The 24,828-nt window shown below is 43.8% G+C and overlaps 1 protein-coding gene across 1 annotated transcript in view; it reads right to left on the reverse strand.

Moving 5' to 3' along the window:
* SH3RF3 (SH3 domain containing ring finger 3) overlaps positions 1–5,660 on the reverse strand; it is a 258,831-nt gene extending 253,171 nt beyond the window's left edge. The window contains exon 1 of the mRNA XM_061997231.1: positions 5,265–5,660. Coding sequence (XP_061853215.1) covers positions 5,265–5,660 — 396 coding nt within the window. The remainder of the gene's footprint in view (positions 1–5,264) is intronic.
* Between the last annotated feature and the right edge of the window lie 19,168 nt (positions 5,661–24,828).

Below are 24,828 nucleotides of genomic sequence, written 5' to 3' on the forward strand. Positions count from 1 at the left end.
TCTTCTTGAGTAACCAGCTCCTGTATACTGAATGCTGTCATACGCTAAGCGTGACCAGTGTTAGGCATGAATCATTCAGAGGGATGACGTTGCAGGGATTAAACTTAGCATTCACATTTGACAGCAAGAGGAGTCCCACTGAGGCATGCCACACTGACACGAGCTAATAGGGAAGGTCTAGGGCTAGTGGCACAAAGTCTTTTCCTCTCTCTTCCAGGTGCAGCCAAGTCACTGCTGGCCATCCCAGTCCAGAAGGGAAAAGTCCACTGTCAACACTGGCATCTTTTGGTCAGATCAGGCCCACCATGTGTTTTTCTAGCTTGCAGATGAAAGTTAACAGCATCATCCAAAGATAGGCAAAAATACTCCACTTCTGAAAAACATAATGGACATGAAGATGGCACCTGCAAATGGTGAGTTTTCTGTAAAGCATTAAGAACTCAGTGAACGATGTTTTTTTTGGACTCAGCTTCTCAGCAGTCTCCTCTCCTCACTCACTTCTGTGTGGCTAGCTTTAATTGCTGGGATTTTAAAATACTCCCAGCTACATTTTTGGCAATATCCTTTAGTATGATTGTTAATCTCTTGCATTGAAACACATTTTTTTTAGTCATCTGCCAGACTGAAAAAAATAGTCCTCAAGATCAGAGACTTTGACACAGGCAATATCACTCCTATTTGGACGGCTTTACGACAAAGTTCAGGCACTGGCCAGCCAAACTATGGTATCAGAAGCAAATAAATCAGAAAGAACAAAAGTAAAGTAAGTCCATGGGCCTATACTGTGTGCATCTGAATGGCATTTCTATCTGTGCATATCTGAGAACTGAAAAGCCAAGTTGAAAAGTCTCCTCTGCCCAAGACAAAGAGTGTGTCGTTTCCCCCACCCCAAATACAAATGCATATAAATGTCAGACTCCATCTGCTTCCTCCTGCATAACCCAGGGTGGGATCTTCACCTGGCTGACAATTTCTCCAACAAGGAAAGGAAATGCAGCAGCAGAAAATTACTGCAAGGTCTCCTCCATGTTCCAGCCACTGTAACTAGCATAGGATGAGGCAGGACTCTCATAAAAAAATAATGATTCTATGTCTCTTTTGAGAATTTCTACAAACAGAGCAACTGAAAAGCCAAGATGGCAAATTAGCACTGCCCCTTATGCTTGCGAAACTCCTGGGCTAGCTAAAGGTAGCTTTCCACCTGAAATGCTGAAATAGCTCTGCAAAGCTGATGTGGAGGAGAAGCATCCAGTGCCACACAGGGGAGTGCAGCCCATTCGTTACTTCACTCAAGCCTGCTGACACATCATTTTCCTTATGTGCACATCTCACTCTCTACCATTACCTATACTCCTGTCTGGTAACGCACCACTTGCCTATCCATCACTTCGGCCACGATCCTGCGAAAAAGGAGAGACATGTTTTGTTTTTTCTAGGTTGTTTCTTTTTTCATGCAAATGTTGTTCTCAGTTTGCATTGCAAGCAAGCAAGCAATAAGCCCAACACCTGGAGTGGGAGATGCCTGGTTTGGGAGGAGTTTGCGAAATTGTATGTATTTAGCTGGCTATCAGATCTTGAGAAGTCCCCCAAAAAATCTGACTGATAAACTGCAATAATTATTAAAAAAAAAACCAAACCCAAACCACAACACAAACCCCAAACCCCACACTCAGTAAAGAAGGCAGATTTACCATAATGCCTCAGCAGTCTAAGGGAGCTGTTTACTTTGACAGAACCTGAATTCCCTGAGCAGTTCGACAGTAGTAATGGAAGCAGAGGAGCCAATAAATTATAACCTTGTGGGTAATACACCTACCATTATAAACCACTCTTAGCCTCCTGCTTTATCCCCTGGGGGGGCCACTCTTAACAGTTGCTGGATTTCCTTTCCCTCATTCTTCCCATGCACTCTTTTCAGCAGTCGGACCCTTTTATAATGTCTAATACCATGCTCTGCATTTACATAGTATTTTTAATGAAAACATCCCCGAACATGTTATACCACATAGAAACAGACTATTGTGGGTTTTTTACAGGCTGAAACAGAAGCATTGGGAGACTGAGTTATGAAAGGTCCCATATGTCAACAGAATCCAAAATATATCATCATTTATGTCAATAGAACCCAAAATGTTTTTCAAGCGTATATTAGTAGGTAAACACCACTTCCAGATCTCTCATAATGAAGATGTATACTACGTATCTTAAGACACCCATGGCACTTCAGAAGTGTTTCTGAAGAATGCTCTTGGACAACTTTAGGAGCAGTCCCAGTGACAGTTCATCCCCAGCCTGATCCCTCTCACACTGAGTTTCAGCACTCTGGATGGACCAAGTCTGCAATAAACTATAGACAAAGAAGGACTGAAAATGAGATAAAGATACACAAAACCTCCACAGTCTTGCCAAAGTGATAAACAGCATTCATTGATTTTAGAAAATACCATCTATTCAAAGATTACTTCCCTAAAGTATAAGGCATAGAAGCAAAACATTGGTGTAACAGCCAAGATGGAATCTGGCCCTGCTCTGTCTTCTAAGGTTAATTAAAGCTCTCAGAGAAACAGATCCCTGGCGTGATTCTAACATATCAGTCCGAGGATCTGAGCAAAACTGAAGTCCGATAGCAGCGACCTTGGCTGTCTGCCATTACATTTCACAATTAGCATTTTCCTTTCTAACCAAAAAAGGCCATAAAGGTATTTCCCATTTTATATACCACATTACCTAAAATGAAAGGTATTAATTAGTAAAATAGTGTCATTTGCATTTAAGCCTCAGGCAGTAAATCTACAGTAATTCTTGAAATTAAAAAAAGAGAAAAATTATATATCATAAAGAATCACTTCTGCTCTCTCCAAGGGAGCTATGCTGTCAAAGATCAACGTTAGGCGGGAATGGATGCGATTCTGCTCTTTAGTGTCAGCCTCAAAAAGCCCAGTTCTAGGCTGGTTTGTACCATCTATTGTTTAGTACAGAGAGAGAAAGGTGCTATACTCTTGTCTCATCAGGATAGCTCAGCAATCAGCTGTATCAGCAGCTTCAAGAAGGATTATTCTCCTCTGCTGCTGTTTCAAAAGCAGATTAGTTCAGACTTCCTTCCACTGTAATGAACCTTGTAAGGATCACGCACATTGCATTGATTTCCAAGGTAAAATTGTGCAGTCAGTCAAAAGGCCAAGCAAACAGTTTCACAGACCCACTCTGTCTCAGCAGACCCAGTGGCCCAGAAGCACCCAGTAGGCCCAGCAAGGGGAAAAAAAATGCAGTTGTTAAGCATAAAGCCAAAATGTAACTCTCAGGCCATCAGTAATTTTGTTTTGTGTCAAATTCACATGGGTAACAACCTAAAGAGACATAGTCAACACGACTGAAGATGTTCTCCAAAGTCCTGTTCAACCAAAGTCAGAACGGAAGGCCGTGTGTTTTTATTTACTACACAATATCTTCACTAACAGCTAGGGAAATAACCTCTTAAAAATCTGCCAATTTATAGTAAAACAATGAAAATTCTACTTCTCTATAAAGATTTGCACTGAGTCGTAAAATTACTTTCAAGTAACTTTCCCCATCAAGAATTTCCTTACATGCACACTCTCCGCCACCGTAACATCCTAGCTTGCCTAGGATTTAAAGACCTGAAAAACAGAGATTGCCTTCCTGCTGGATGATCACAAAAACTTAGTCAAGGTGCAAAAGCCTGCCTCCGTGACACAAATGTTGCAGGTGCAATAAGCCTTCCATGCAGATCCCGTCTCCTGCAACAGACTGCTATCTTGGCATCAAACCAGACTGTGAGCATCAAACCAGACCTTGAGGATACCGTATTTTAAACAATCTAATGAATGCAAACTTCCCTTTTTGTAATGGTGAAACTCAAGATGACGGGAGTCGTCTCCTATGACAAACCTACAACCCTAAGTTTCGTTGAAAACCAGCAAAAAAAGCAGAGGACAGAATCTCATTGCCTTTTTCTTTTTTCTTATTTAACTTTGACAAATCATCATTAAATACCTAAAGACCACTGCTGTCTACAGCTCAGTAATAAAGGATCTATCCTTCCAGAAACATTGCCAAGTCTATTTCACTTCAGACTCCAAAACTGAATTTTATGGAACAATGTACGGCACTTGCCATCATATCCTGTAGGCAAAACTTCAAAATGCCAGTACCGGTCTATTCATTTTTCACAGTTTAAAAAAAAAACAACCCAGAAGGGAAAGGAATTAATTGCAACATTTACTATAGTGATACAACTTCACAAGGAATCTCTGCATTGACCCTTCCAAATCAAAAGGCTTTACCCTAAACTACAGCTTATGCATATTTCATGAAAGATCAAAGACAATTAAAGATATCCACTATATACATTTGATATTACAAATAAGATGAAGTCCACAGTCTTCAGAGAGTCTCCATCCCCGAGTCTCCTACAGAGGTCCTACAGCAAATTTTACCGTAAAGAACTATACAATAATACAGAATGGGGAAGAATTAGTCTTGTCCCACTCAGGTCAACGAAATCCCCGTCATTGATTTTAAAGGGAGCAAGATCGGGCACTCAGCTGCAGTTTAAATAAACGCGTATGTTGCAGTACTCTCCTTCGATAAATCACGCATCTTATACATAAAAATGAAATTACGTTTCCTTAGGACTGGACAGTTGGGCTTCAAACCCGGCTCAGTTTTGTCTGTCAGAAGGACTCTGCGTGGCTGCACCCGCACCCGCAGCGCACCGGGAGCGAAGCGGGAATTTCGGGGCTGGGACCAAAGAGCCGGGCACCGTCCCGGCTCCGCATCTTTGCGACCGACCCCCGCCGGCGGCAGGAGGGCGGGAGCCCGCTCCCGCACCTGACAGACACCCGGCAAAGGCCGTCACGCCGAATAAAAGCGCTTTCGAGGCACTTTGTGGTTCTTAACTCCGGGAGCCACGTCCGACTCGGGGAGTTGTACCGAGGCCCGTCGGTGTGGCTGCTGTCAGCCGGTCAGTACGAGCCTTCACGGAGGGAGGAAGGAGTGTCCCTTCCCGCCGCCCGCGGCTGCCCGGAGCATTTTCAGGACAGCCCCGTCCGAGCCTCCCCGAACCTCCCATCATTACATCACGGGGGAAAGCGGGAGAGGCCCGCGCCGCCGTTCCCTGGCGGGGCACAGCTTCCTTCGGCCGGCGGGACGTCCCGCCGGCAAACCGGGAGGTCGGGGCGCCCCGCGAGGCCGCGCACACGCCCGGCCGCGCTCCCCCCGCCCTCCCCGGGCTCGGCACCCACCTTTCCCAGCAAGGCGCTGCGGCTGGCGGCCGCCAGCTCCCTCAGGCTAGCGGCGGCCGAGGCGGCGGCGGCGGCGACGGCGCTGGGGGCGGCGGCGGGCTGGGGGTACGCGGGTGCCGCGGCGGTGGGGCTGCCGCTGGCGCCCCCGGCGGCGCGGGGCCGCTGTCGGATGCCGTCCAGGAGGCGGACGAGGAGGATGTTGGCGGGTAGCTCGTCCACGCCGCAGCCCACCAGGATGCGACACTCGGGGCAGCGCAGCTCGTGGCGGGAGCTAACGATGCTCTCCAGGCAGCGGCGGCAGAAGGTGTGCTGGCACGGCAGCACCTTGGCCGTGGTGTCCAGCCGCTCCAGGCACACGGAGCACTCCAGTAGGTCCAGCAGCGACGACTCGTCCATCGCCGCCGCCGCCGCCGCCGCCGCCGGCTCCCGCTCCGCAGCCGCTCCGCCGCCGCTCCGCCGCCCCCTCGCCTCCGCCTCCGCCCCCGCCCCGCCGCCGCCGCCGCCTCCGCCTCCCCTCCGTGGGGCAGCGCAGGGCCCCGACGCCCCTAGGGCCGCCGCGGTCGCCGGCGGCGGAGGGGGGGCGGCGGCGGCGCGGCGGGGGCCATCGGGGCGGCGGGGGAGCGCGGGGAGGCGGCGGCGGGGCTGCCCCCGGCGGCGGGCCGCGCTGACCTCGGAGACTGCCTGCCCGGCGCTGTCCGGTGCCGTGCGGCTCAGCGGCGATGCCAGCGACGCGGAGCGGAGCGGTGCGGAGCGGTGTGATGCGGTAGCAGGGCACCTGCCTGCCCGCGCCTCCTCCCGCCGCCCAACGCGGCGCGGCGCGGCTCGGCTTAGCAGCTGCGGCTGGGACCGGCGCGGCCCGGCGAGCCGCCCGCCGCGCCTCCGCGCGGGGCGGGGAGCGACGGGGAGCCCCGGGGGGGCGCCCGCGGCACGGCGGCCGCCCCGCGGGCGGTCCCCGCCCGCCCCGCCGCCTAGCCGCCGCTCCATGGCTCCCTGTAACCCGACCCAGCAGGGCTCGCCGCCCGCCTTGTTCCGTCGCGTCTCCCTCCTCCTCCTGGCGAAGGCTGCCAGGCGGGCCAGGCAGCCTAGCGCTGCCGGGGGCAAGCGGTGGAGACCCCCTCGGGGAAGCCGAGGACACCAGGGCGGGGGCGCAGAGGAGCCCCTGGGGCCCGCGCCGGGCCGGGCGGCCCGAGGGGAGCTGGGGTCGAGGTGGCGGGCGGCCAGGCAGGGCAGGGGTCCGTGGGCACAAGCTGGCCCTGGGGCGAGCAGCGCCCGCCCCGCGGGCCCGGAGCGGGGCCGTGGTCCGCGCCGCCGTCCGGCCCCGCCATCCCTGGCGGCGCGGCGCCCCCTGGCGGCCGCGCCGGGGCGCAGCGCGGGGCCCCGGTGCATCTCGTCGTGTCCCCCCTCCCATCCTCGGCCTCTTCAGCGCCTCCTCAAATAATCATACTTTAATATTAGTCGTTGAAAGGTGACAGTAAGCGTGAGGGTCACGCCTCTTCTCCCTGCTGGGTGTTATGAGCTCCAGCCCGCTGCCTGCCCCGTTGCGATCTGCCTTCCAACCGGTCCCCGCGTCCCGGATGCAGCCGCAGGTCCCGTCTGAACAGGTGTTGAGGCGCAGCTGGAAGGAGTGAGACTGACATTTTCGACTTTTATATCCATGATGTATACTAATCACGGGAGTTTTTAAAAAATGAGATGCAGCCCCTTGTAGATGTGTAATATGAAAAGAAATTCCCCTTGAAGAAGCTGCAGGAAAAATCCCATCCTTCAGATAAACGTTTCTTTTGGAAAAAAAATCACTTTTTGGCTAGCTTTTGACTATTAGTACGACTAAAGAGACTACTTATGCCAGAAGCTGCTACTACAATACATCATAATTTTGCCAAAGAGAATTTTCATTTATGGTTCAAATCCTTAACCCAAGTACTTCTCTAGCTCTTTCTGTGCTGCGACAGAATCACAGAATCTCAAGGGCTGGAAGGGACCTCAAAAGATCATCTAGTCCAACCTTGTATTTTGGGACTACAATCAAAGTGATTGCAGAAGCCAAATAAGTCTTTCAAGTGACACCTTTAAAATTGCCTTTTTGTGAGAGTTGTATCAGGAGGGCTGCACAAAATCTTTCTATGAGATTTATGACTCTGCAGTTAACTTCTGATGTGTAACAGTAGGATGACCCTGTTGTGATAAGGGTAATCCAGACACTGTGTAGTAAAATATACTAAGTTTTGGTGTGCAAAAAGCCATGAATCTTTTGCTGCTTTTGTGTTACTGTAGAAGAAAAGAGGAAGTATAAAGCTAAAAAAATGCTGCTGATGCAGAGCTTGGGTCATTATTTGTTGCTGAGTAATGCCCAGTAATCTAACCTGTGTCCTTGGAGAAAGAAATACTAAACTCAACAGTTTTAAACTATAAATAATACTGATGCCTGGAAAAATGTGAAATACAGTATCAAGGACTTGAGCTTTCTCCGGCATAAAACTGTTAATTTAAGAAAAAGTAGTAATGGTAATCTGTAAAGATAAAAGGCATTGTTTCAGCAATGAGAGGGAAATACTGGAAAATACTGGTAATGAAAGCATCATCATGTCAGCACCTCAGATTCCTCCCTTCAAGGGTGAAAACTTAAACACAACTGTCAAAACATATAAGACAAAAGTAGTCTGTTGCATACCAGTGTAAATCCAGAGAAGGGTGATCTTCATCCATCCTTCTTTCTGTTTGCTCCAGGGCTTGCAGCCAAACCAATCCATTACCAGGTGCCAGAGTGGCCCATTTATGTGTTCCCAAACCAAGAAAAATATTCTGCAGAACCAGCATTCAAAGTTGATGAGAAGGGTTCCTTGACATTGGGACAACTTTGAAAAGGTGCAAACCATTTCTTTTTCAGCAGAAGACATGACTGACAGACTTAAAATGAGAGACTAGTGTAACACACCTGTAAAGCACCCTCTTGAAAAAAACACAAGCTGGTTGCCATCAAGGACAAGTAGTAGCTGAAATTGAAGCAAAGCTACAGCAGAGCCCTGAAAGGAGGAAGAGATGTGGAAGCTCTCAAATCACTGCAGAGAGCATGAGGGAGGATGGAGGAAATTGGGAACTTGAGAAGGATAAGGAGAGGGAAAATGAGGAGAAAAAGAGGAGAGGAGAAAGGAAGGGATGAAATAATTCAAAGAGGGAAAGATTTATACAGAAATTACACAAGGGACTAGAGATAAGTAAAAGTACACTTTTATGAAAAGGAAGGAGAGACTTGCAAGTTGGGCTTGAACTAGAAAAAACACCTCCTGAGTGTCTGAAAAGCCTTTGATATCAAAGAATGGTTTTCATGCTTAAAAGTTTAGTGTGTGCTTTGTGTGCTTCCCTGGGCTTGGACCTAAGTGAAGCCAGGCCTAAAGGAAATGAAAGAAAAAGTAATCATCACACATAATTTCTCTTTGCCAAAGAGACCATGGGAAATAGTAAATTAAATTACAAGAAATTAAATACTCAGATTATGAAGTCTGAAAATAGGAAGAAGATGAAACACTCAAAAGCCTGAGACAAAACACATAGAAATGAATAGAAAGAGATAAAGAAGATGTAATAGATTTTGGTTTACTTTAAGGAAATGTCAATTTTATTAACTTCCCTATCTCAGTTGCCAAAGCATCTAGCTTCAGATTATAAGTGTAAAGTGATTATTTTTGAACCAATTAAGTAATGTGATTAACACAGTTCTTAAGCAGAGGTCCTGTTTTACACACAGGGATGGAGCTGCACATTTTGCTATGCATCTCTTGGTAAGTGTGTTTGAGGAAACAGTTGATAAGCAACTCCCGTTTCAGGCTGTGGAAGTGATTTCCCTGCCATGGTGAATGAAGCAAGTTCTTCTTGATGCATTAACCAATTTGAAGAGTATGTGGAGACAAAAAGAGACTAAAAAAGGCAAAATACTGTTGCAGGAGGGTGGAGAAGTGTTGAAGCATTCCAAGACTTCATTTGCAATTGTCTTTAAAGCATAAAAATGTACTACATGTTGCTTAGTTTCTCCATTACAAATATTTTTTAAAGCCTGTTCTCCTTTCCTGGTTCTTATACCTTCGTGGTCTTTCTTGCTGTTTAGTTCAGAACAGAAGAGACAGACAGTTTTTGTTGTCTGTGGCTGTATCTACACTGGTTTCAAAGGTGTTTTCTGGGGACAGTAAGTAGACGTTAAACCTTCAGCTCTGCCTTCATATATTTGCCTGCTGCTCTTGAAAACAGCTATCTCCTTTCCAATCTTCTACTAAATGGTACTTGGTTATGCATATTCTATAGAAATTACTCTTAATCCTTGCTTGCATGCATGCTCTACTTGTAAGGTTCTGCAGTGCAATAATTCAGTTTGCACAACTAGGGAACATGCACCTACTAAATGATGACAAGTAGCTCTTATTTGTATGATTTTTTTCCCAAACCTGTAAAGCATTACAAGAATGGCAAAGTGTTATTATTTTAGAACAAGTCAGTGTAATTAAACTTGCAGTGGAATGCATGCCAGTCCATTTTTCCTATTGCATTTTTTCTGTATGTTTAAATGATGATTCAATTATGCTTACATTACATGCTTTATTTACATTTAGGTTAAAAAAAATAAAGCATTCTCGGACTTCTGATGCAAATTATAAACATATCAAGTAGAGGGAAGGAGGGACACTTCTCAGGTCTCTCTTTTCTTCCTTTTATTAGATCTAAACAATCTGGTATAGCTAGCAAAAAATACCAAACTGTTTCAAAACCATGGTAATATTTTTGCAAAATGGACAGATTTGATGATGGGATCTCCTGTCTGCTCCTTTGACTGGAGATGAGATTTTTTTGCTCAAGGTCTGTCTGTTGTTACAGAAGCTACAATGGGACCACTACCTCCAAAGTACATTAACTGTTACAATACCTATCCTGGCAAAGTATGTGTGACAGCTTACACTTGCATCAAAGTCCGGAGAGTGTATCTGAGATCTCCCATATAAGACAGTCATAGAAAATCCATTCAGTTGAACTCTGACTTTTTTTTTTCAATGCCAACTTAAAAGACTGGTTAAGGAGGAGCTATTCCTCAAATTTCTGTTCACAGTATTTTAACACTGAAAAGAAAGTCTTTGCTCACTTTGTGTTTAATCTCAGCACTGAAATTAGGAAGGAAAAATGGACATCTATATACCGCTACTATCTCCTTCTATGTGTGCTGGTCATGTTGGCCCACAGGTCAGAAAGATGTATGTTAAACAGTGCCCTGGAATGACAGCAGATGTTCAGGCAAACTTTGCAGCTGCCCTGTCCTGTCTTCCCCAATAGCCCTGTCTGGCTGTTCTGTGCCCTCCCTTGCACCTTGCCTGTATGATCAGTGAGTCTTCATGAAACTCATCCATAACATAACATAACATAACATAACATAACATAACATAACATAACATAATCCTGTGGGGAAAAAAAAAGCAAAGAATGTTGACCATAAAAAATGACAGATAAATGTTAAAACACTATACATTAGGAAAATAACTGCATTATATTGTGGTTTTGTTTCGATAAACTTGTGAATTAAAACAGCTCTTCCTGTGAGAATACATGGTGTCCATTGCCAGTCACAATATGGCAACCTATCAAACCACTGCATTTTTCAGCAAGTTTTTTCACATTCCTTGTAATCTGAGTTTTTTAAAGATGTGGATGAAGGAAATTCAGTTGTGTGTTGCACAGCTCTGACTACACATCTAGTTCCCCTGGCAAGAGACTGCCCTTCCACAGAATCACGGAACGGTAGGGTTTGAAAGGGACCTCTAAAGATTATCCAGTCCAACACCCCTGCTCAAGCAGGTCTGTCTAGATCAGATCACAAAGGAACGTGTCCAGGTGGGTTTTGAAAACTTCCAGAGAAGGAGACTCCACACCCTCCCTGGGCAGCCTGTGCCAGGGCTCCCTCACCTGAACAGTAAAATAGTTTTTCTTTATTGAAACTTTTTGTGTTCCAGCTTTTGTCCATTACCCCTTTTCCTATCACTGGACACTACAAAGAAAAGTGTTCCCCCATCCTCTTGATACACACCTTTTAAATACTTGTAAATACTAATGATATCCCCCGTCAATCTCCTCCAGACTAAACAGCTCCAATTCCCTTCACCTTTCCTCATAAGAAAGATGCTCCAGTCCCCTGATCATCTTGGTGGCCCTGTGCTGGACTCTCTCCAGCAGTTCCCTGTCCCTCTTGATCTGAGGAGCCCAGAACTGGACACAGCACTCCAGATGAGGCCTCACCAGGGAAGAGTAGAGGGGGAGCAGAACCTCCCTCGACCTGCTGCCCACACTCTTCTTGATGCATCCCAGGATGCCATTGGCCTTCTTGGCCACGAGGGCACATTGCTGGCTCATGTGCAGTTTATTGTCAACCAGGACTCCCAGGTCTCTCTCTGCAGAGCTGCTCTCCAGCAGTTCAACCCCCAGCCTGTACTGGTGCATGGGGTTGTTCCTCCCCAGGTGCAGGACTCTGCACTTGTCCTTGTTAAACCTCATGAGATTCCTCTCTGCCCAATTCTCAAGCCGGTTGAGATCCCGCTGAATGGCAGCACAGCCTTCTGGGGAATCAGCCAGTCCTCCCAGTTTGGTGTCATCAGGGAACTTGCTGAGGGTACACTCTATCCCCTCATCCAGGTCATTGATGAAGATGTTGAACAAGACTGGCCCCAGAACTGACCCCTGTGGAACCCCACTGGCCACAGGCCTCCAACTTGACTCAGCTCTATTGATCACCACTCTTTGGGCTCTGTCATTCAGCCAACTCTCAGTCCACCTCACTGTCCGCTCATCCAACCCATACTGCCTTGAGCTTTTCAATGAGGATGTTATGGGAGACAATGTCAAACGCCTTGCTGAAGTCAAGGTAGATGACATCCACTGCTCTCAACTAATCTTACAGCGTGATTGTACAACATTCCTTTTCATGGCTTTCAAGATGCATCTTGGGCTTTTGTAAAATTAAAACTTCAGTGTTTTTTATAACTTGTGGGTTTTTTGAAAGGACTAAAAAATATCTTGAAACATTTATGAGACTACCTTCTTTGCAGTAAATCTGGCATAAATGATGCAAGGAGCTTTTATTCTTTGTGGAAACGAACTTGATGGCATTGAAGGCTGAAGAGGAATATTATTCTAGTCCTGAGGAACCTTTCAGGTCACAACTATAGTGACAATAGTTCCTTGCCCTCTCTAGGAGTCAGTTATTGTTCTGTAAGATGATATAATGATAAATCCAATCTATTTTCTTCATAGATCATAAATTTCATTACAAGATCTTCACTTGGCCACACAGAGTTTTCTTAGAAATTGAAAGGAAGATACTTCCGTTAGTGAGGAATTCATTTACACCATTTATCAAAATATTTTTTTTCCAGTTTGCTGATTTCTTCCCACTAATTATCATGTACTGTTAACAGCACCTTTGATGATATCTGACAGTCTCTGTATTGTGTTTGTGAGGAAAAGTTTTGGTAGCGGGGAGCTACAGGGGCGGCTTCTGTGAGAAGCTGCTAGAAACTTTCCCTGTGTCTGATAAAGCCAGTGCCAGACAGCTCCAAGACAGACTCACCACTGGCCAAGGCTGAGCCCATCAGTGATGGTGGTAGTGCTTCTGGGATAACAGATTTAAGAAGGGGAAAAAAACCCTGCACAACTGCAGCCAGAGAAGAGTGAGAGCATGTGTAAGCAACATCTCTGCAGACACCAAAGTCAGTGAAGAAGGAGGAGGAGGAGGAGGTGTTCCAGGCAGTGGAGCAGAGATTCCTCTGCAGCCTGTGGTAATGAAGACCATGGTGAAGCAGGCTGTGCCTCTGCACTATGGAGGCCCACAGTGGAGCAGAGATCCACCTGCAACCCGTGAAGGACCCTACACTAGGGTGGGTGGATGCCTTGAGGAGGATGTGATCATGTGGGAAGCGCACACTGGAACAGGCTCCAGGCAGGACTTGTGGCTCGTAGAGAGATGAGCCAACACTGAAGTGGGAGAAGAGTGTGAAAAGTCTCTCTGAGGAGGAAGGAGTGGTGGAAACAATGTATGCTGAATTGACCATAATGCCCATTTTCCATCCCCCTGTGCCACCGTGGAGCGAGGAGGTAGAGAAGTCAGGACTAAAGTTAAACCTAGGACGAAGGGAAGGGTGGGTAGAAGGTGTTTTTAAAGATTTGATTTTATTTCTCATTGTCTTACTCTGATTTGATCAGTAATAAACTGATTTCCCCTAGTCGAGCCAGTTTTGCCCCTGACAGTTATTGCTTAGTGATCTCCCCATCATTTTCTTGACCCATGAGCTTTTTCTTACATATTCTTTCCCCTGTCCAGCTGAGGAGGTGCTTTGGTAGGCACCTGGTATCCAACTAGGCTCAACACAGCGTAACTTTTCTTGTGTTACTTCTCTGTGACAAGACTGTGGATACGCTGCAGCTGCAAGGAGAACAAGCCTCAGCTGTCAAAGCTGCGCAGTTCCAGTAAGGCTACCCCACTAGCAGAGGCTGATACAGCACTGTAGTTATTCCTCTGATATGATTTTCTTGGAACAACTGTGAGAAGACTGTTTCAACACCGTTCTACCACCAGTGAAATGCCCATTCTGTTTTTCTAGAGAAATCTATTTCAGGGAATGAGAAGAGATTGCTATGGTTAATGTATACATTTGTGATGGTGAGGTTTTTAAGTTTAAAATGAGTTATTTAATATTCTTGTGATGCTGCTGTTTTTAAAGGCCCAGCCACTGGTAAAGCTATATTTGACACCTGAATTCCTTGGGTCTGTGTGCCCTCATAGAGTCTAGACTTGGTTCAGCTGAGGATGTTTGATATTTCCAGTTTTAGTCAGGTTCACTAAATTACTCAACTTACAGTAGTCAGTCAAGAGAAACTCTTTCCCTGGAGCTGTGTTTTGTTACAGACACTCATCTTGCACATACCTGTCCAGCACAGTATAGGTACTGCAGTTGGGTTCATGTCCCCAGGGCAGTGGCAGTGCCTGAGTGACTGATTCTCACCTCTGCAAAAGCCTAAACCATCATATTATCAATGTTTTCCTCAAACTTTAACTTTAACTGGTATGCTCGGCCATCAGAAACTGCTGCTGTGCCATCAGTTATTTGATGCATGATCAAGTTAACAGTCCATCTGGAGCTGAAATATGAAATAATACTGTGCACTGTAAAATTCTTAATTTCTTTATCATGCTTTTTACTTTTTTTTTAAAAGGAGAATTTTCTCTTCTTGCACATGGTTCAGGAATAACTTTGACTTTTATTTGTAAAAGTTTGGAAGAATGAGGATTAATTACCATATGTAAGAGAGAACACGTGTTCTTTCAGTCAGCATTGACTTCTTTAAATCGAAGAGGGAAAACAGCAACCAACAATGCTGCCAAAATAAATGTTTAATAGATCACAAGGTTGTAATTTTCTCTATAATGACGCTTACTATCTCTAGGAAGAAAATGGGTACTATCTCATCAGACAGGCGTGTACTTTGAAACTTAAAGATGCAATACACAGAAAAGTCTCCACAGTTTCAAGCTACAGACAATGCAAGCAGGGAATAACTCAATAGACTTTATTAATATTCAAACTAGCAGCTGTCAGCACTTCATCTCAGAACAAGCTGAAGCTCCTTACATAGCTTTTACTACCATAATAGTTGGGTTCATTGGCAGTAGATTGGAAAACACGCAATACTAATGAACCCTCCCTGCTTCTGGCCTACCATTTAATCCTTCCTAAAGCGAAAAACACTTACTACATATGCAATACCATGCTCCCAAGAGTTTTCAGGTTCAAAAGAGACATTTCAATTTTGTTTCTTAGCAACATAGATCCAATAAAAGTGAAACACGGTACAAACTGTAATATGTTTGTGTTGTTTTAATCTATAATGCAGTACTTTGACAGTGCTATGGAAGTAGGCTGCTACAGGGTCTTTACAATGTCTCTCATAATTAGACATACACATTTTTTGTTTTCCCATGCTAGATTACCTGCTGCAGAATATATTTCTGAAGACACTATAATATATTCATGAATAATAAATAAAGAGGTAAGTTCTGCTCTAATAAAGGTACACTTGCAAGGATTATAATATGGTCTGTTACATAGGAAGAGATATTTTGATGTTTCATTCATAGGAAGCATTTGGGCATCTTGTAAAGACTTGATTTCTACAATGAGCATCATCCAGCCTCCAATCCAGGGCTCGTACAGTATTGATTTCTTAAAAGGACAGTAGACATGTTTTCATATTTTCTTCTCATCCCTCCAGTTGCTGACTTGATGTGACCAAAATTAATTTTGTGGTTTCTTGACTTTAGTGTCATGTTAAGGAACAGAAGGAGCCGGCCAGATCACCAAAGGCACGTAAAGAAATATGCCCTACAGAGGAGCTTTCAAAATTTCACTCACTGCAGCTGTAGCTCTTTCCCTCAGTCATTTGGCATAATTGCTTCCCTAGTGTCTGCAAAGAGGAATAGGAAACGTGGCATTTAGCTTCTTCTTATGCTTTTTATCTTTCTCCTGTATATATTTATCTTTGAAATTCAGAAATGACTCATCTCTAGAAAAACTGTAGCCCTTATATTCTGTAAGTGCCTGGCAATAACAGTTCCAGCAAATGAACATGGTATTTTCAATAGGCAAGTTTTAGAAACGTGGAAATGACAAAATTCACTGTGTAAAGAAGTTCTGTCTTGTTATTTAATGCAGTTCACAAAATAAAGGAAAATCGTGTAAATAGCATCCTGTCTTCCATCAGCTTGGAAATACCCAGTTCAAGAAGTGCTGCAACATTTCCAGTTCACACCATGATTTTCCTTTGCACGGAACCTTAGGCCTTGATTCTCTTCATTACATCGTGATCCCTGCATTAGGCATTTCTATAAACTATTTTCTATTGGTGTGAGCTGAAAATATCAGTCTAAAATATTGAGAGAAAACTGGTATGAGGGGAAGCCCATAGGTATCTAGCACCATAGATAAAACTTACAAATTATTTACCACTGAAGGTAGCTAAGAAAAACAATACCATGCAGGAACACCAGGTGGAACTAGGAGGAGAGGAAAGAAGGCAAGAAAGGAAAAAAAATCCTCTTTACATAGTTTGCCGGGTTTTCTAAAGGAATATTTTTTCTAAATGGAGAAAATTGCTTATTTACTTATATTTCACTAATTATCACCTTCTCTGGATGCATACAAAATTTAACAGGCTGATTGGCTCTTTAGAGCAAAGAAGCAAACAACCCACTCAGAAATAATGAACATGATAACTCAGCCTAATATGATAACCCAGCTTGACACCTCCCTTTGCATGCAAAATTTGGTGGCAAGACATAAACCCTCCTCAGACTATGTTCTAATTACCTGCTTTATTTTTTTAAGAAAGCTAAACACTTAGTAGCTCTTGCTGAAGTCAACTGAAAGTTGTGGTTGCTGCCTGCTCTTGTAAATGAAGTCATAAAAGTCAGCAAGCTCCATCAAAATAGCAGAGGAAATCAATCATATGGTGAAAGTGCAGTTTCTCTCATGGAAACAGTTAATTCAACTGTCTTGAACCATCTCAATAATATGAAAAACAAAGTTTTTTCCTTTGTAGAGACCAATGCACTGCAAGTCCCTATGGATCAATAGCTACTTCCTAATTTGCACTTAAACCCTGAATAGGAAAGCACCTTCTGCTGTAGTGAAATGCTACCTATAAATTTTGCAGAGGACAAGGAGCCAAAGATAACCTTGAAGTTTTGGAGCAGCCTCTGCTTCTTGCCTCATGGAGAGCTGTCGGAGGAGGAGGTGCTTTGTCGTGCAGCTCTAAAACATTTCCATCCTCAGTAAATGAGAGAGGTGTACATCCAATCCTATATAGAGAAATTATCTTAGGAGATACTTCAGATTTTGTATCTTTAGCTTTTACATCTACAGAAAACACAATTTCAAGATCCTGAGATTTGTAGGATTCAGCAAAATGGATGATAAAATCTTCCACTGCTGTTCATGTGTCCTGTGCCTATTTTTGTAACTTTACATTGGTTTTTGATGTCACCATTAAGTTTCAAGTGACTCCCTAAATTGAAATTTATTTTTTAAATTTTAATAGTAAACAATTCAGGATACATTTGAGGGATGTTTTTTTTTTAATACATATCAATGCATTGTGCTCACAAAGGCACTAACAGCACAAATCTTAAAAAGGTCTGTTTCTGTTTAGTCAGAAATAGTTACTGATGGAAATCTTTAAAAAATGCATTGCCTGTAATACAGTAATTAATTGAGCATTCAATTCCCAGCATTCAAGGTGGTTTTCTTACATGTAATTTATAGATGAAAATATTCACCTTTTCTGGATAGAGAAGAGTGCTCATTTGTTTTTCGATATGAGTACTCCTTCACAAATCAGTATTCACTCTTCGTATGCTTCTCTGGGATTTACCTTCCTCATGAGCATTACAATCAGAGCACTTATTTCCTAGATCACTTACAGAAAGAAAACACAAAAAGGTCTTGAATATAATCAAAGCACATTTTCTTTATTTGCAGAAATGCTCACTGTGTATCCAGCTTTCTATTAAAAAAAAAAAGATAGGAAAAAAAGAAAGAAGAAAAAAATGTGTTTCTTTCTACTATGTTAATTTTCCTCTTTTTATTTCCCATCTGAGAAGCCAAATTATAATAGCTTATAATTGGAAGGCCAGTTCATACTGTCTTACCCTTTCTGTAATAATCCATCGTTGTGCAAAAAAAAGTTAATGTGGCCCAGCAGAGCAGCATTTATACCTCATTTGCAGAGTATAAATTATATAGTCCAGGGTATTGCACATTAGGCTTTCCAACCCATAATTTGATACTGAACATAATCAATAAAGTTACAGGCTCTACAGTGTTGCCTCTCCAGACCACATTTGCATGTTCTTGGTGCTACTGTGTGCTGTAAAAATCTGCAAACAGAGGAAATGCTGGTGCAAGGCAATAAATTTGAGATATCTTCTTTCTCCCAACAAAATCACATCATAAATAGCATTCTAAAACAAAAATTTGGCCAGAAACTCACCTCTGTGGAACATAATAGAGGCATTTATAACCAGCTACAAGTTTACAACACGTATACAAGTAATAGTAAATATTACTAGAAAACTATACACTTTGGTCAAAAGCCAGGCTGCAATTCAGAAGCAACACCATCACACACTCTTTTAGGAAGACATGCAACAAAAAAGTAAAAAGGCAATGTAATGTGACCTCTTTGACAGTGGGATTGAGACTGATTTAATCTCATCATGCTGCCTCTTTATGCAAATACAAACCAGCCAGCTCCTGTAATATTAACACTATGGGCCAAACTACTATAAATATTTCTAACAAAATTGGTTGGGAAGAGAGATAAAGCTTTACTGCTTCCTGTTTTCATTTTGACTTCAGTATGATAACAGATGTTAATAATATACTGAAATGCACAGCTTGGAATATAAAGGTATCTGCTCAGCTCTTGTGGTGGGCTGACCCTGGCCAGATGCCAGGTGCCCAACAAAGCCTATCACTCCCTTCCACAGATGGGCAGGGGAGAGGAAATAGAATGAAAGCCTTGTAAGTTGAGATAACGATGGGGAAATCACATCCATGTGCTCTAGTGTGGGATGCTTCCCAGGCCACAGGTGGACCTCTGTTCCACCATGGCCTCCATGGAGGCTCCTTCTTCCCTGACCTTGGTGTCTGCAGAGTTTCTCTCACATGTTCTCACTCTCTTTCCAGCTTCAGTTGCTGCAGTTTCCTCTTCTTAAATACATTAGGCTGAGAGGCTCAGCCTGGGACAGTGGTGAGTCTGTCTTGGAGTTGTCTGGCATTGGCTCTATTAAATGTGGGGGAAGATTCTAGCAAGCTTCACACAGAAGACACCTCTGTAGCACCTTGACTGCCAAACCTTTCCACACAAATCCATTAGAGCTGTCTAACAGACAGGAGATCAGTTTCCCATCAAAGACCGTTACTCTTAAAGATGTGCTGCCTAGGTATGTGTATCTTAAGATGCTCATGATGCAAAGGGGCAACCACCTTCTTCATCACTGCAGAGCCTGAAGGCTGTAGGCAATGGCTAAAACAGATTTCAGGAGCTATTGGCACAAATCTATAGAAGCATAGATAAAAAGGAGACATTTCAAGCAGTATATATCAGCATACATCTTTGAAGTGTTGCCCAGGCACATCAACAAGGCATTTTTCTCAAATCACGCGTCTGAATATGAAGCCTCAACTCCCCAGAAGTGTTAAACAACAGTGTGGGCAGATGTTACCATCAATGCCTCACAAATGTCTGAAATATTAACCTGTACTATCCGTTCCTGTCTCATTTGGTGGACTCTGGCAAAGCAGCTTCCATCTATCTTGGGGAAAGAGCACTAAACATATTAACTCCTTCTTGGCAAAGGAAGAACGAGGTCTAGTGCCTCCAGGAAGGGCTTTCTATGTCATGTGGGGGCTCAATCTTGGTCTTTCTATTACCTATTTTCATTTCAGATGGCTGGCAGTTTTAGATCTGTAGGAAACATTGGTTTCTACTCCCACAGAAACATAGATTTGCAGAAGATTTTTTTAACTGTCTTGTGTGGCAAAAATTTAATGGATAAAAGGTATTAAGAGAAATCGTATGCCAAGACAAACCCAAGAGAACTAAGTCCAGCAGCAGCTCAATCTGCTTTGGTGAAATCAACAGGTTAAGCAACACTAACACTGCTTTGGAGATGTACTGATGCCAGAGACACTATGGACACGAATACAACTAGTTCCCACAATAGTGAAAGAGATGGATATATTCACAGTATGTGCTTAGCAACTTGAATAAATGCCCTGTTATGGAGGAGGTGGTCCATCATTCAGCACCCTTGTGTATCCTTGTGAGCAGCTGGTACCCTGCCTGGTACTGGCAGAAGCAGCTGCCTGGCTCTGGGATAGACTTCCCCCATGATACATACATCCGCTGTCAGCTATTCTCTCCTGCTCTCCTAAACACATCCTTAACCCTTCAGACTACCTGCACAACCTCATCTATCACTGCTTTCATCTACCACTCTCTTCAAACTAAAATCCCAAGCATGTGCTCCAAAAATAACTCACTGTAGCTGTCCCATGGTAGCATCTACTCCCTAAGTAAAAACCCACAGGCTGATCTGTAGAAACCATCTGCAAGGAAGTTTGGTGAATATCAGTTCCTCCATCTTGGCAATGCTACAGAGCCATGTGAAGAGGGTACCAAAAACAGTGTGACCAGGAGTGCCAGGGAGGTGATTGTCTCCCTGTACTTGGCACTGCTGAGGCCGCACTCCGAATATTGTGTTCAGTTCTGGGCCCCTTACTGAAGTATGGGAGCATGTGCAGAGATGGGAAACAAAGCTGGTGAAGGGTTTGGAGAACAAATCTGATAAGGAGCAGCTGAGGGAACTGAAGGTGTTTAGTCTAGAGAAGAGGAGGCTGAGAGGAGACTTTGTCACTCTCTACAACTACCTGAAAAGACACTGAAATGAAGTGGATGTCAGTCTCTTCTCCCAAGTAATGAATGATAGAACAAGAGGAAATGACCTCAAGTTGCACCAGGGGAGATTTAGGTTGGGTATTAGGAAGAAATTTTTCATGGAGAGGGTTGTTAAACATTGGAACAGGCTCTCTAGGGAGGTGGTGGAGTCACTGTCCTGGAGATATTTAAAAGACACGTAGATGGGGTGCTGAGGGACATGGTTTAGTGATGGGCTTGGCAGTGTTAGGTTAGTGGTTGGACTTTATGACCATAATTGTCTTTTCCAACCAAAATGATTCTATGACATATTTCTATGATGTGGGGTACAGGTGATTAAGAGAAAAGTACATTTTTCAGTGATTATTTCTGTGTTTTCATAGTATCTAATGAAGTGTCACATAAAGATAATAATGCAATAGACTTTCTGAAAAAAGCATTCTATATTCACCCCAGTACTTTTTTTCATCAGAATGTGATGCATTTTGCCTCAGAAAACAGGTAGAAGACTTTAGCAGGCTTGTATGAGCTGTCTGATGCTTACTGAAAGGAGCTCTCGGAGATTAGCAAGATTTTAGGATAAATCACCCTGTACCAAGTGAGGTTTTTTAAAAACCTTGCAAAAAAAGGAACTGCCATCATAAGGAGAGACTGAAGTGGCTTTATTATTTGATTTCTCAAAGCAAAATTTGCCAAGATTTTCAAATGGCAGACAAAAGGAGAGGCGCATCTGCCAGGGAGGAGAAGAGCACAGCCCAGCCCAGGCAGGATCTCTTTCCACAGTGCAAACAAAATAGGCAGAGACATGGTTGGAGATGTCACTTTGTCAAAAGCAATTTTATATTAGTAACCCTCAGTGCAAAGAGTGGAGTAAATAGGGATATATGAGCTCCGGTGCACCATATCCCAGGATATGTACAATGCAATCACCGGTGCAACACCCAGCAAGCGACAGAGCTGGAATGTCTTAGGTGTCTTATATGCACCTGGATTTTGGGATCTAATTGCTCTCAGGAAGAGGAAATTAATACTTTTGTCAGCACACCACGGGGCTATATACAGGCAGGGTTATATCCCTGTTAGCAGTCCCCCATATGGTGAGGATTAAGTTCCCTGACAGGCTAAAAGTTTCCTTAAGAACCAGTTAGACACTTTATCTGCCAGGAACAACATAAGTAAAAGTCATCCTGCCTTAAGGCAAGTGATCACAGAATCTTAAGGGTTCCAAGGGACTTTGAAACATCATCTAGTCCAAACCCCCTGCCAGAGCAGAGCCACCTAGAGTAGGTCACATATGAACTCGTCCAGGTGGATTTTTAAAGTCTCCAGAGAAGGAGACTCCACAACCCACCTGGGCAGCCTGTGCCAGTGCCCCATCACCCTCACAGTGAAGAAATTCTTCCTTGCATTTCTTTGGAACCTCTTATCTTCCAGCTTGTACCCATTGCCCCTTGTCCTATCAATGAACATCGAGAACAGTCTGGCTATATACTCCTGACACCCACCCTTTACATATTTGTAAACATTAATGAGATCAAAGTGATGGACTAGACCACCTCCCAAGGCCTATGATAATACCCAGATAAAAAATGAAGTGGTAGAATTTGGAAGTTTATAATAACCACAGCTTTGTGGAGAACACAAGGGAAGTAGATGGAAGTTTGGCAAAGGAATACTTTACAGATAAATACTAAGGAAATAATGATGTTTTTTCCACTATTAGGAGAAAAAAGGCAAATAACAAGAAAAGGACAATGTTTTGATGTTGCATTTAAGAGATCTGTTTTCCACACAAGCAAATGGAGGAGATAGTCTACTCTACATTGGAGGAGGTTGTTCTTAGACTGGAGAGTAATCGATTGCAGAACAGGCAATATGCAACTATTGGATAAAAAACAAGACCTTAGAAAAGACATCATCACAGACATGCATCTTAGGGCTAGATGCATGCAATGAACACTACAAAAGTTGTGGGAGGAACTGGAAAGTATAAAAATCTCCCTGGATTGCCAGTCACCCTAGCAGCTGGAGATGGCCCTTTCTTATTTTCCTGAATTGCAAGACTGATTTGCAAAGAGAAATTGAGCCTGCTAGGCTGGATATGTCCCAGTTCAAGTGGTGTCAGAGCCAGAGACAGCCAGCTTTTACAGCTATCTCAATGGGGACAAGCTAAATGGGATAGTTAGTGGCTCCAGAGCCAGTCAGGCATTTCTGGGAATGCTCAGAGCATGGCTGGGTACTGCTGGGGTCTCATGGGGACATCCCATAGCTGTTTGGCACCTTCATAGCTGGAAGTGGTTTGAGGAACACATGTAATGCACTGTAATTTCTATCCTTTGAAGGGACAGAAAAAATACACTTTTATAAATTAGTGCCCTTTCTCCAAAGTCAGGTGACCACAGAAAATCTTACAAAGTTTCCAGCTGCATTATGAGTCACTTAAGATTCATCCATGTATTTTGTCCTGTTGTCTAAAAATACAACTGTGCTTTAATGGGTAAATGAGGCTTTTGTGAGAAGAAAGAGAGAAATGAAGTAATTATAGCTGATGGAGAAGAGAGTCTCTTTTCCACATTTGAAAAGTGTGGGGGAAAAAGTCATTTCATAACACGAGCAAATGCTACTTGCTTTGGGCATCATTTTGAGTCAGGGGAGTTACATTTCAGAAGCATCTTTTTCTGGGAAAAAAAGATCTTTTTCTGATAGATCTTATGGCATTCGTGAAAATAGTGAGGCTGAAGACAGGCATTTTGCCTCGAGTGGCAACCCAGCAGCACTGAGTCAGAGTGACACTTTTTACAGACTCGGTTAAAAGCCATAGAAATTGCTTTAGAAAATGCAAAGCTCCAAGATTGTCAGTACCCAAAGCACCTGGGAGATGGACATAGTCTGTGCCTGGATACCAGCTTCCTTATAGTGCCAGTAAATCAGCATTTATGTCAGCAGTGTCTAAGTTAACTGAAGACCACCATATGAACAAGCTTGTGAAAAAGGGTACCAAATGAATTGGGAGCCCCGTACTCTGCATCAACACTAGTTCTTGATCTATACTCCTGACTTTCTGCCCCCTCCCCTCTCTGACATATGAACAGATCAAGACAGAGTAGGTGATCTGCCAGGTCACTGAATCCAGCCCCCATTGACTGCAACAGAGGCTTCAATCAGTGGGCCATTTTACATGCCCTCCACACAGAAATGTCCTGACACAAGCTTGAGGGAAAAAAAGCTGTAGAAAAAGACCAATCACAGAGCAAAGGATACAAGAAGAAATTAGAAGAAATTGAGAACATTTCCAGTTCCTGCAATCACAGAGTATCTGAAGGATGCTTCAAGGTAAATCATGGGTTGTGTTATGAATGGGGGAGACACTCTGCCCCTTCCTGAGAAATCATCCATCAGGACAACATTTTCTGCCTTAACTCTCAGTGTGTGAATTGAACACACTATGTCTGTCTTAGGAAGTAACACACATGATAAAAATGGATTTTCAGAGCAAAACCATAGGTGTTGAAAACGTGTCATTGAGACAACACAATTTAGGGGGGATAACTGTTAGTCTGATCACCAAGTCCACATAGGGCCATGTCAGGTGTGCAGCTGGGGCACATCTAGTTTAATTTCCATCAGGGAACCTCATTCAAGCACCCCATGGCTTTGCTGTGATGCAACCCATGCTGCAGTGAGTGGGGACCACCAGGAACACTACTTCAAAATTACAGTCCTGATGTAGATGCACCTGCTAGTGACTCACCTGAGAGTGTTACACCATGAAAAACACCGATCTGTGCCCTATCTTCCAACGCCTCAGAGAAAAGTATGTGTGTAGAAAACAACTGTTGACAAATCATGCATTTAGATGATAGAGAGGAATTCCTTTCTGTGCCTTACAGGTCATCAGTGGACACACAGAAGGGAATAATATTAGGTGATAGGATGGTTCAAAGAAGCAGCAGAATAGCATCATCTCCTCTTGCAGATACTGGCCTATAACAGACTACTTCTGTCTCCAGTAATTCTCCCTTGCAGCTCTTGCTGTGAGAAG

Source organism: Colius striatus, chromosome 1 (genome assembly GCF_028858725.1).
Source record: "Colius striatus isolate bColStr4 chromosome 1, bColStr4.1.hap1, whole genome shotgun sequence".
NCBI classification, from domain to species: domain Eukaryota; kingdom Metazoa; phylum Chordata; class Aves; order Coliiformes; family Coliidae; genus Colius; species Colius striatus.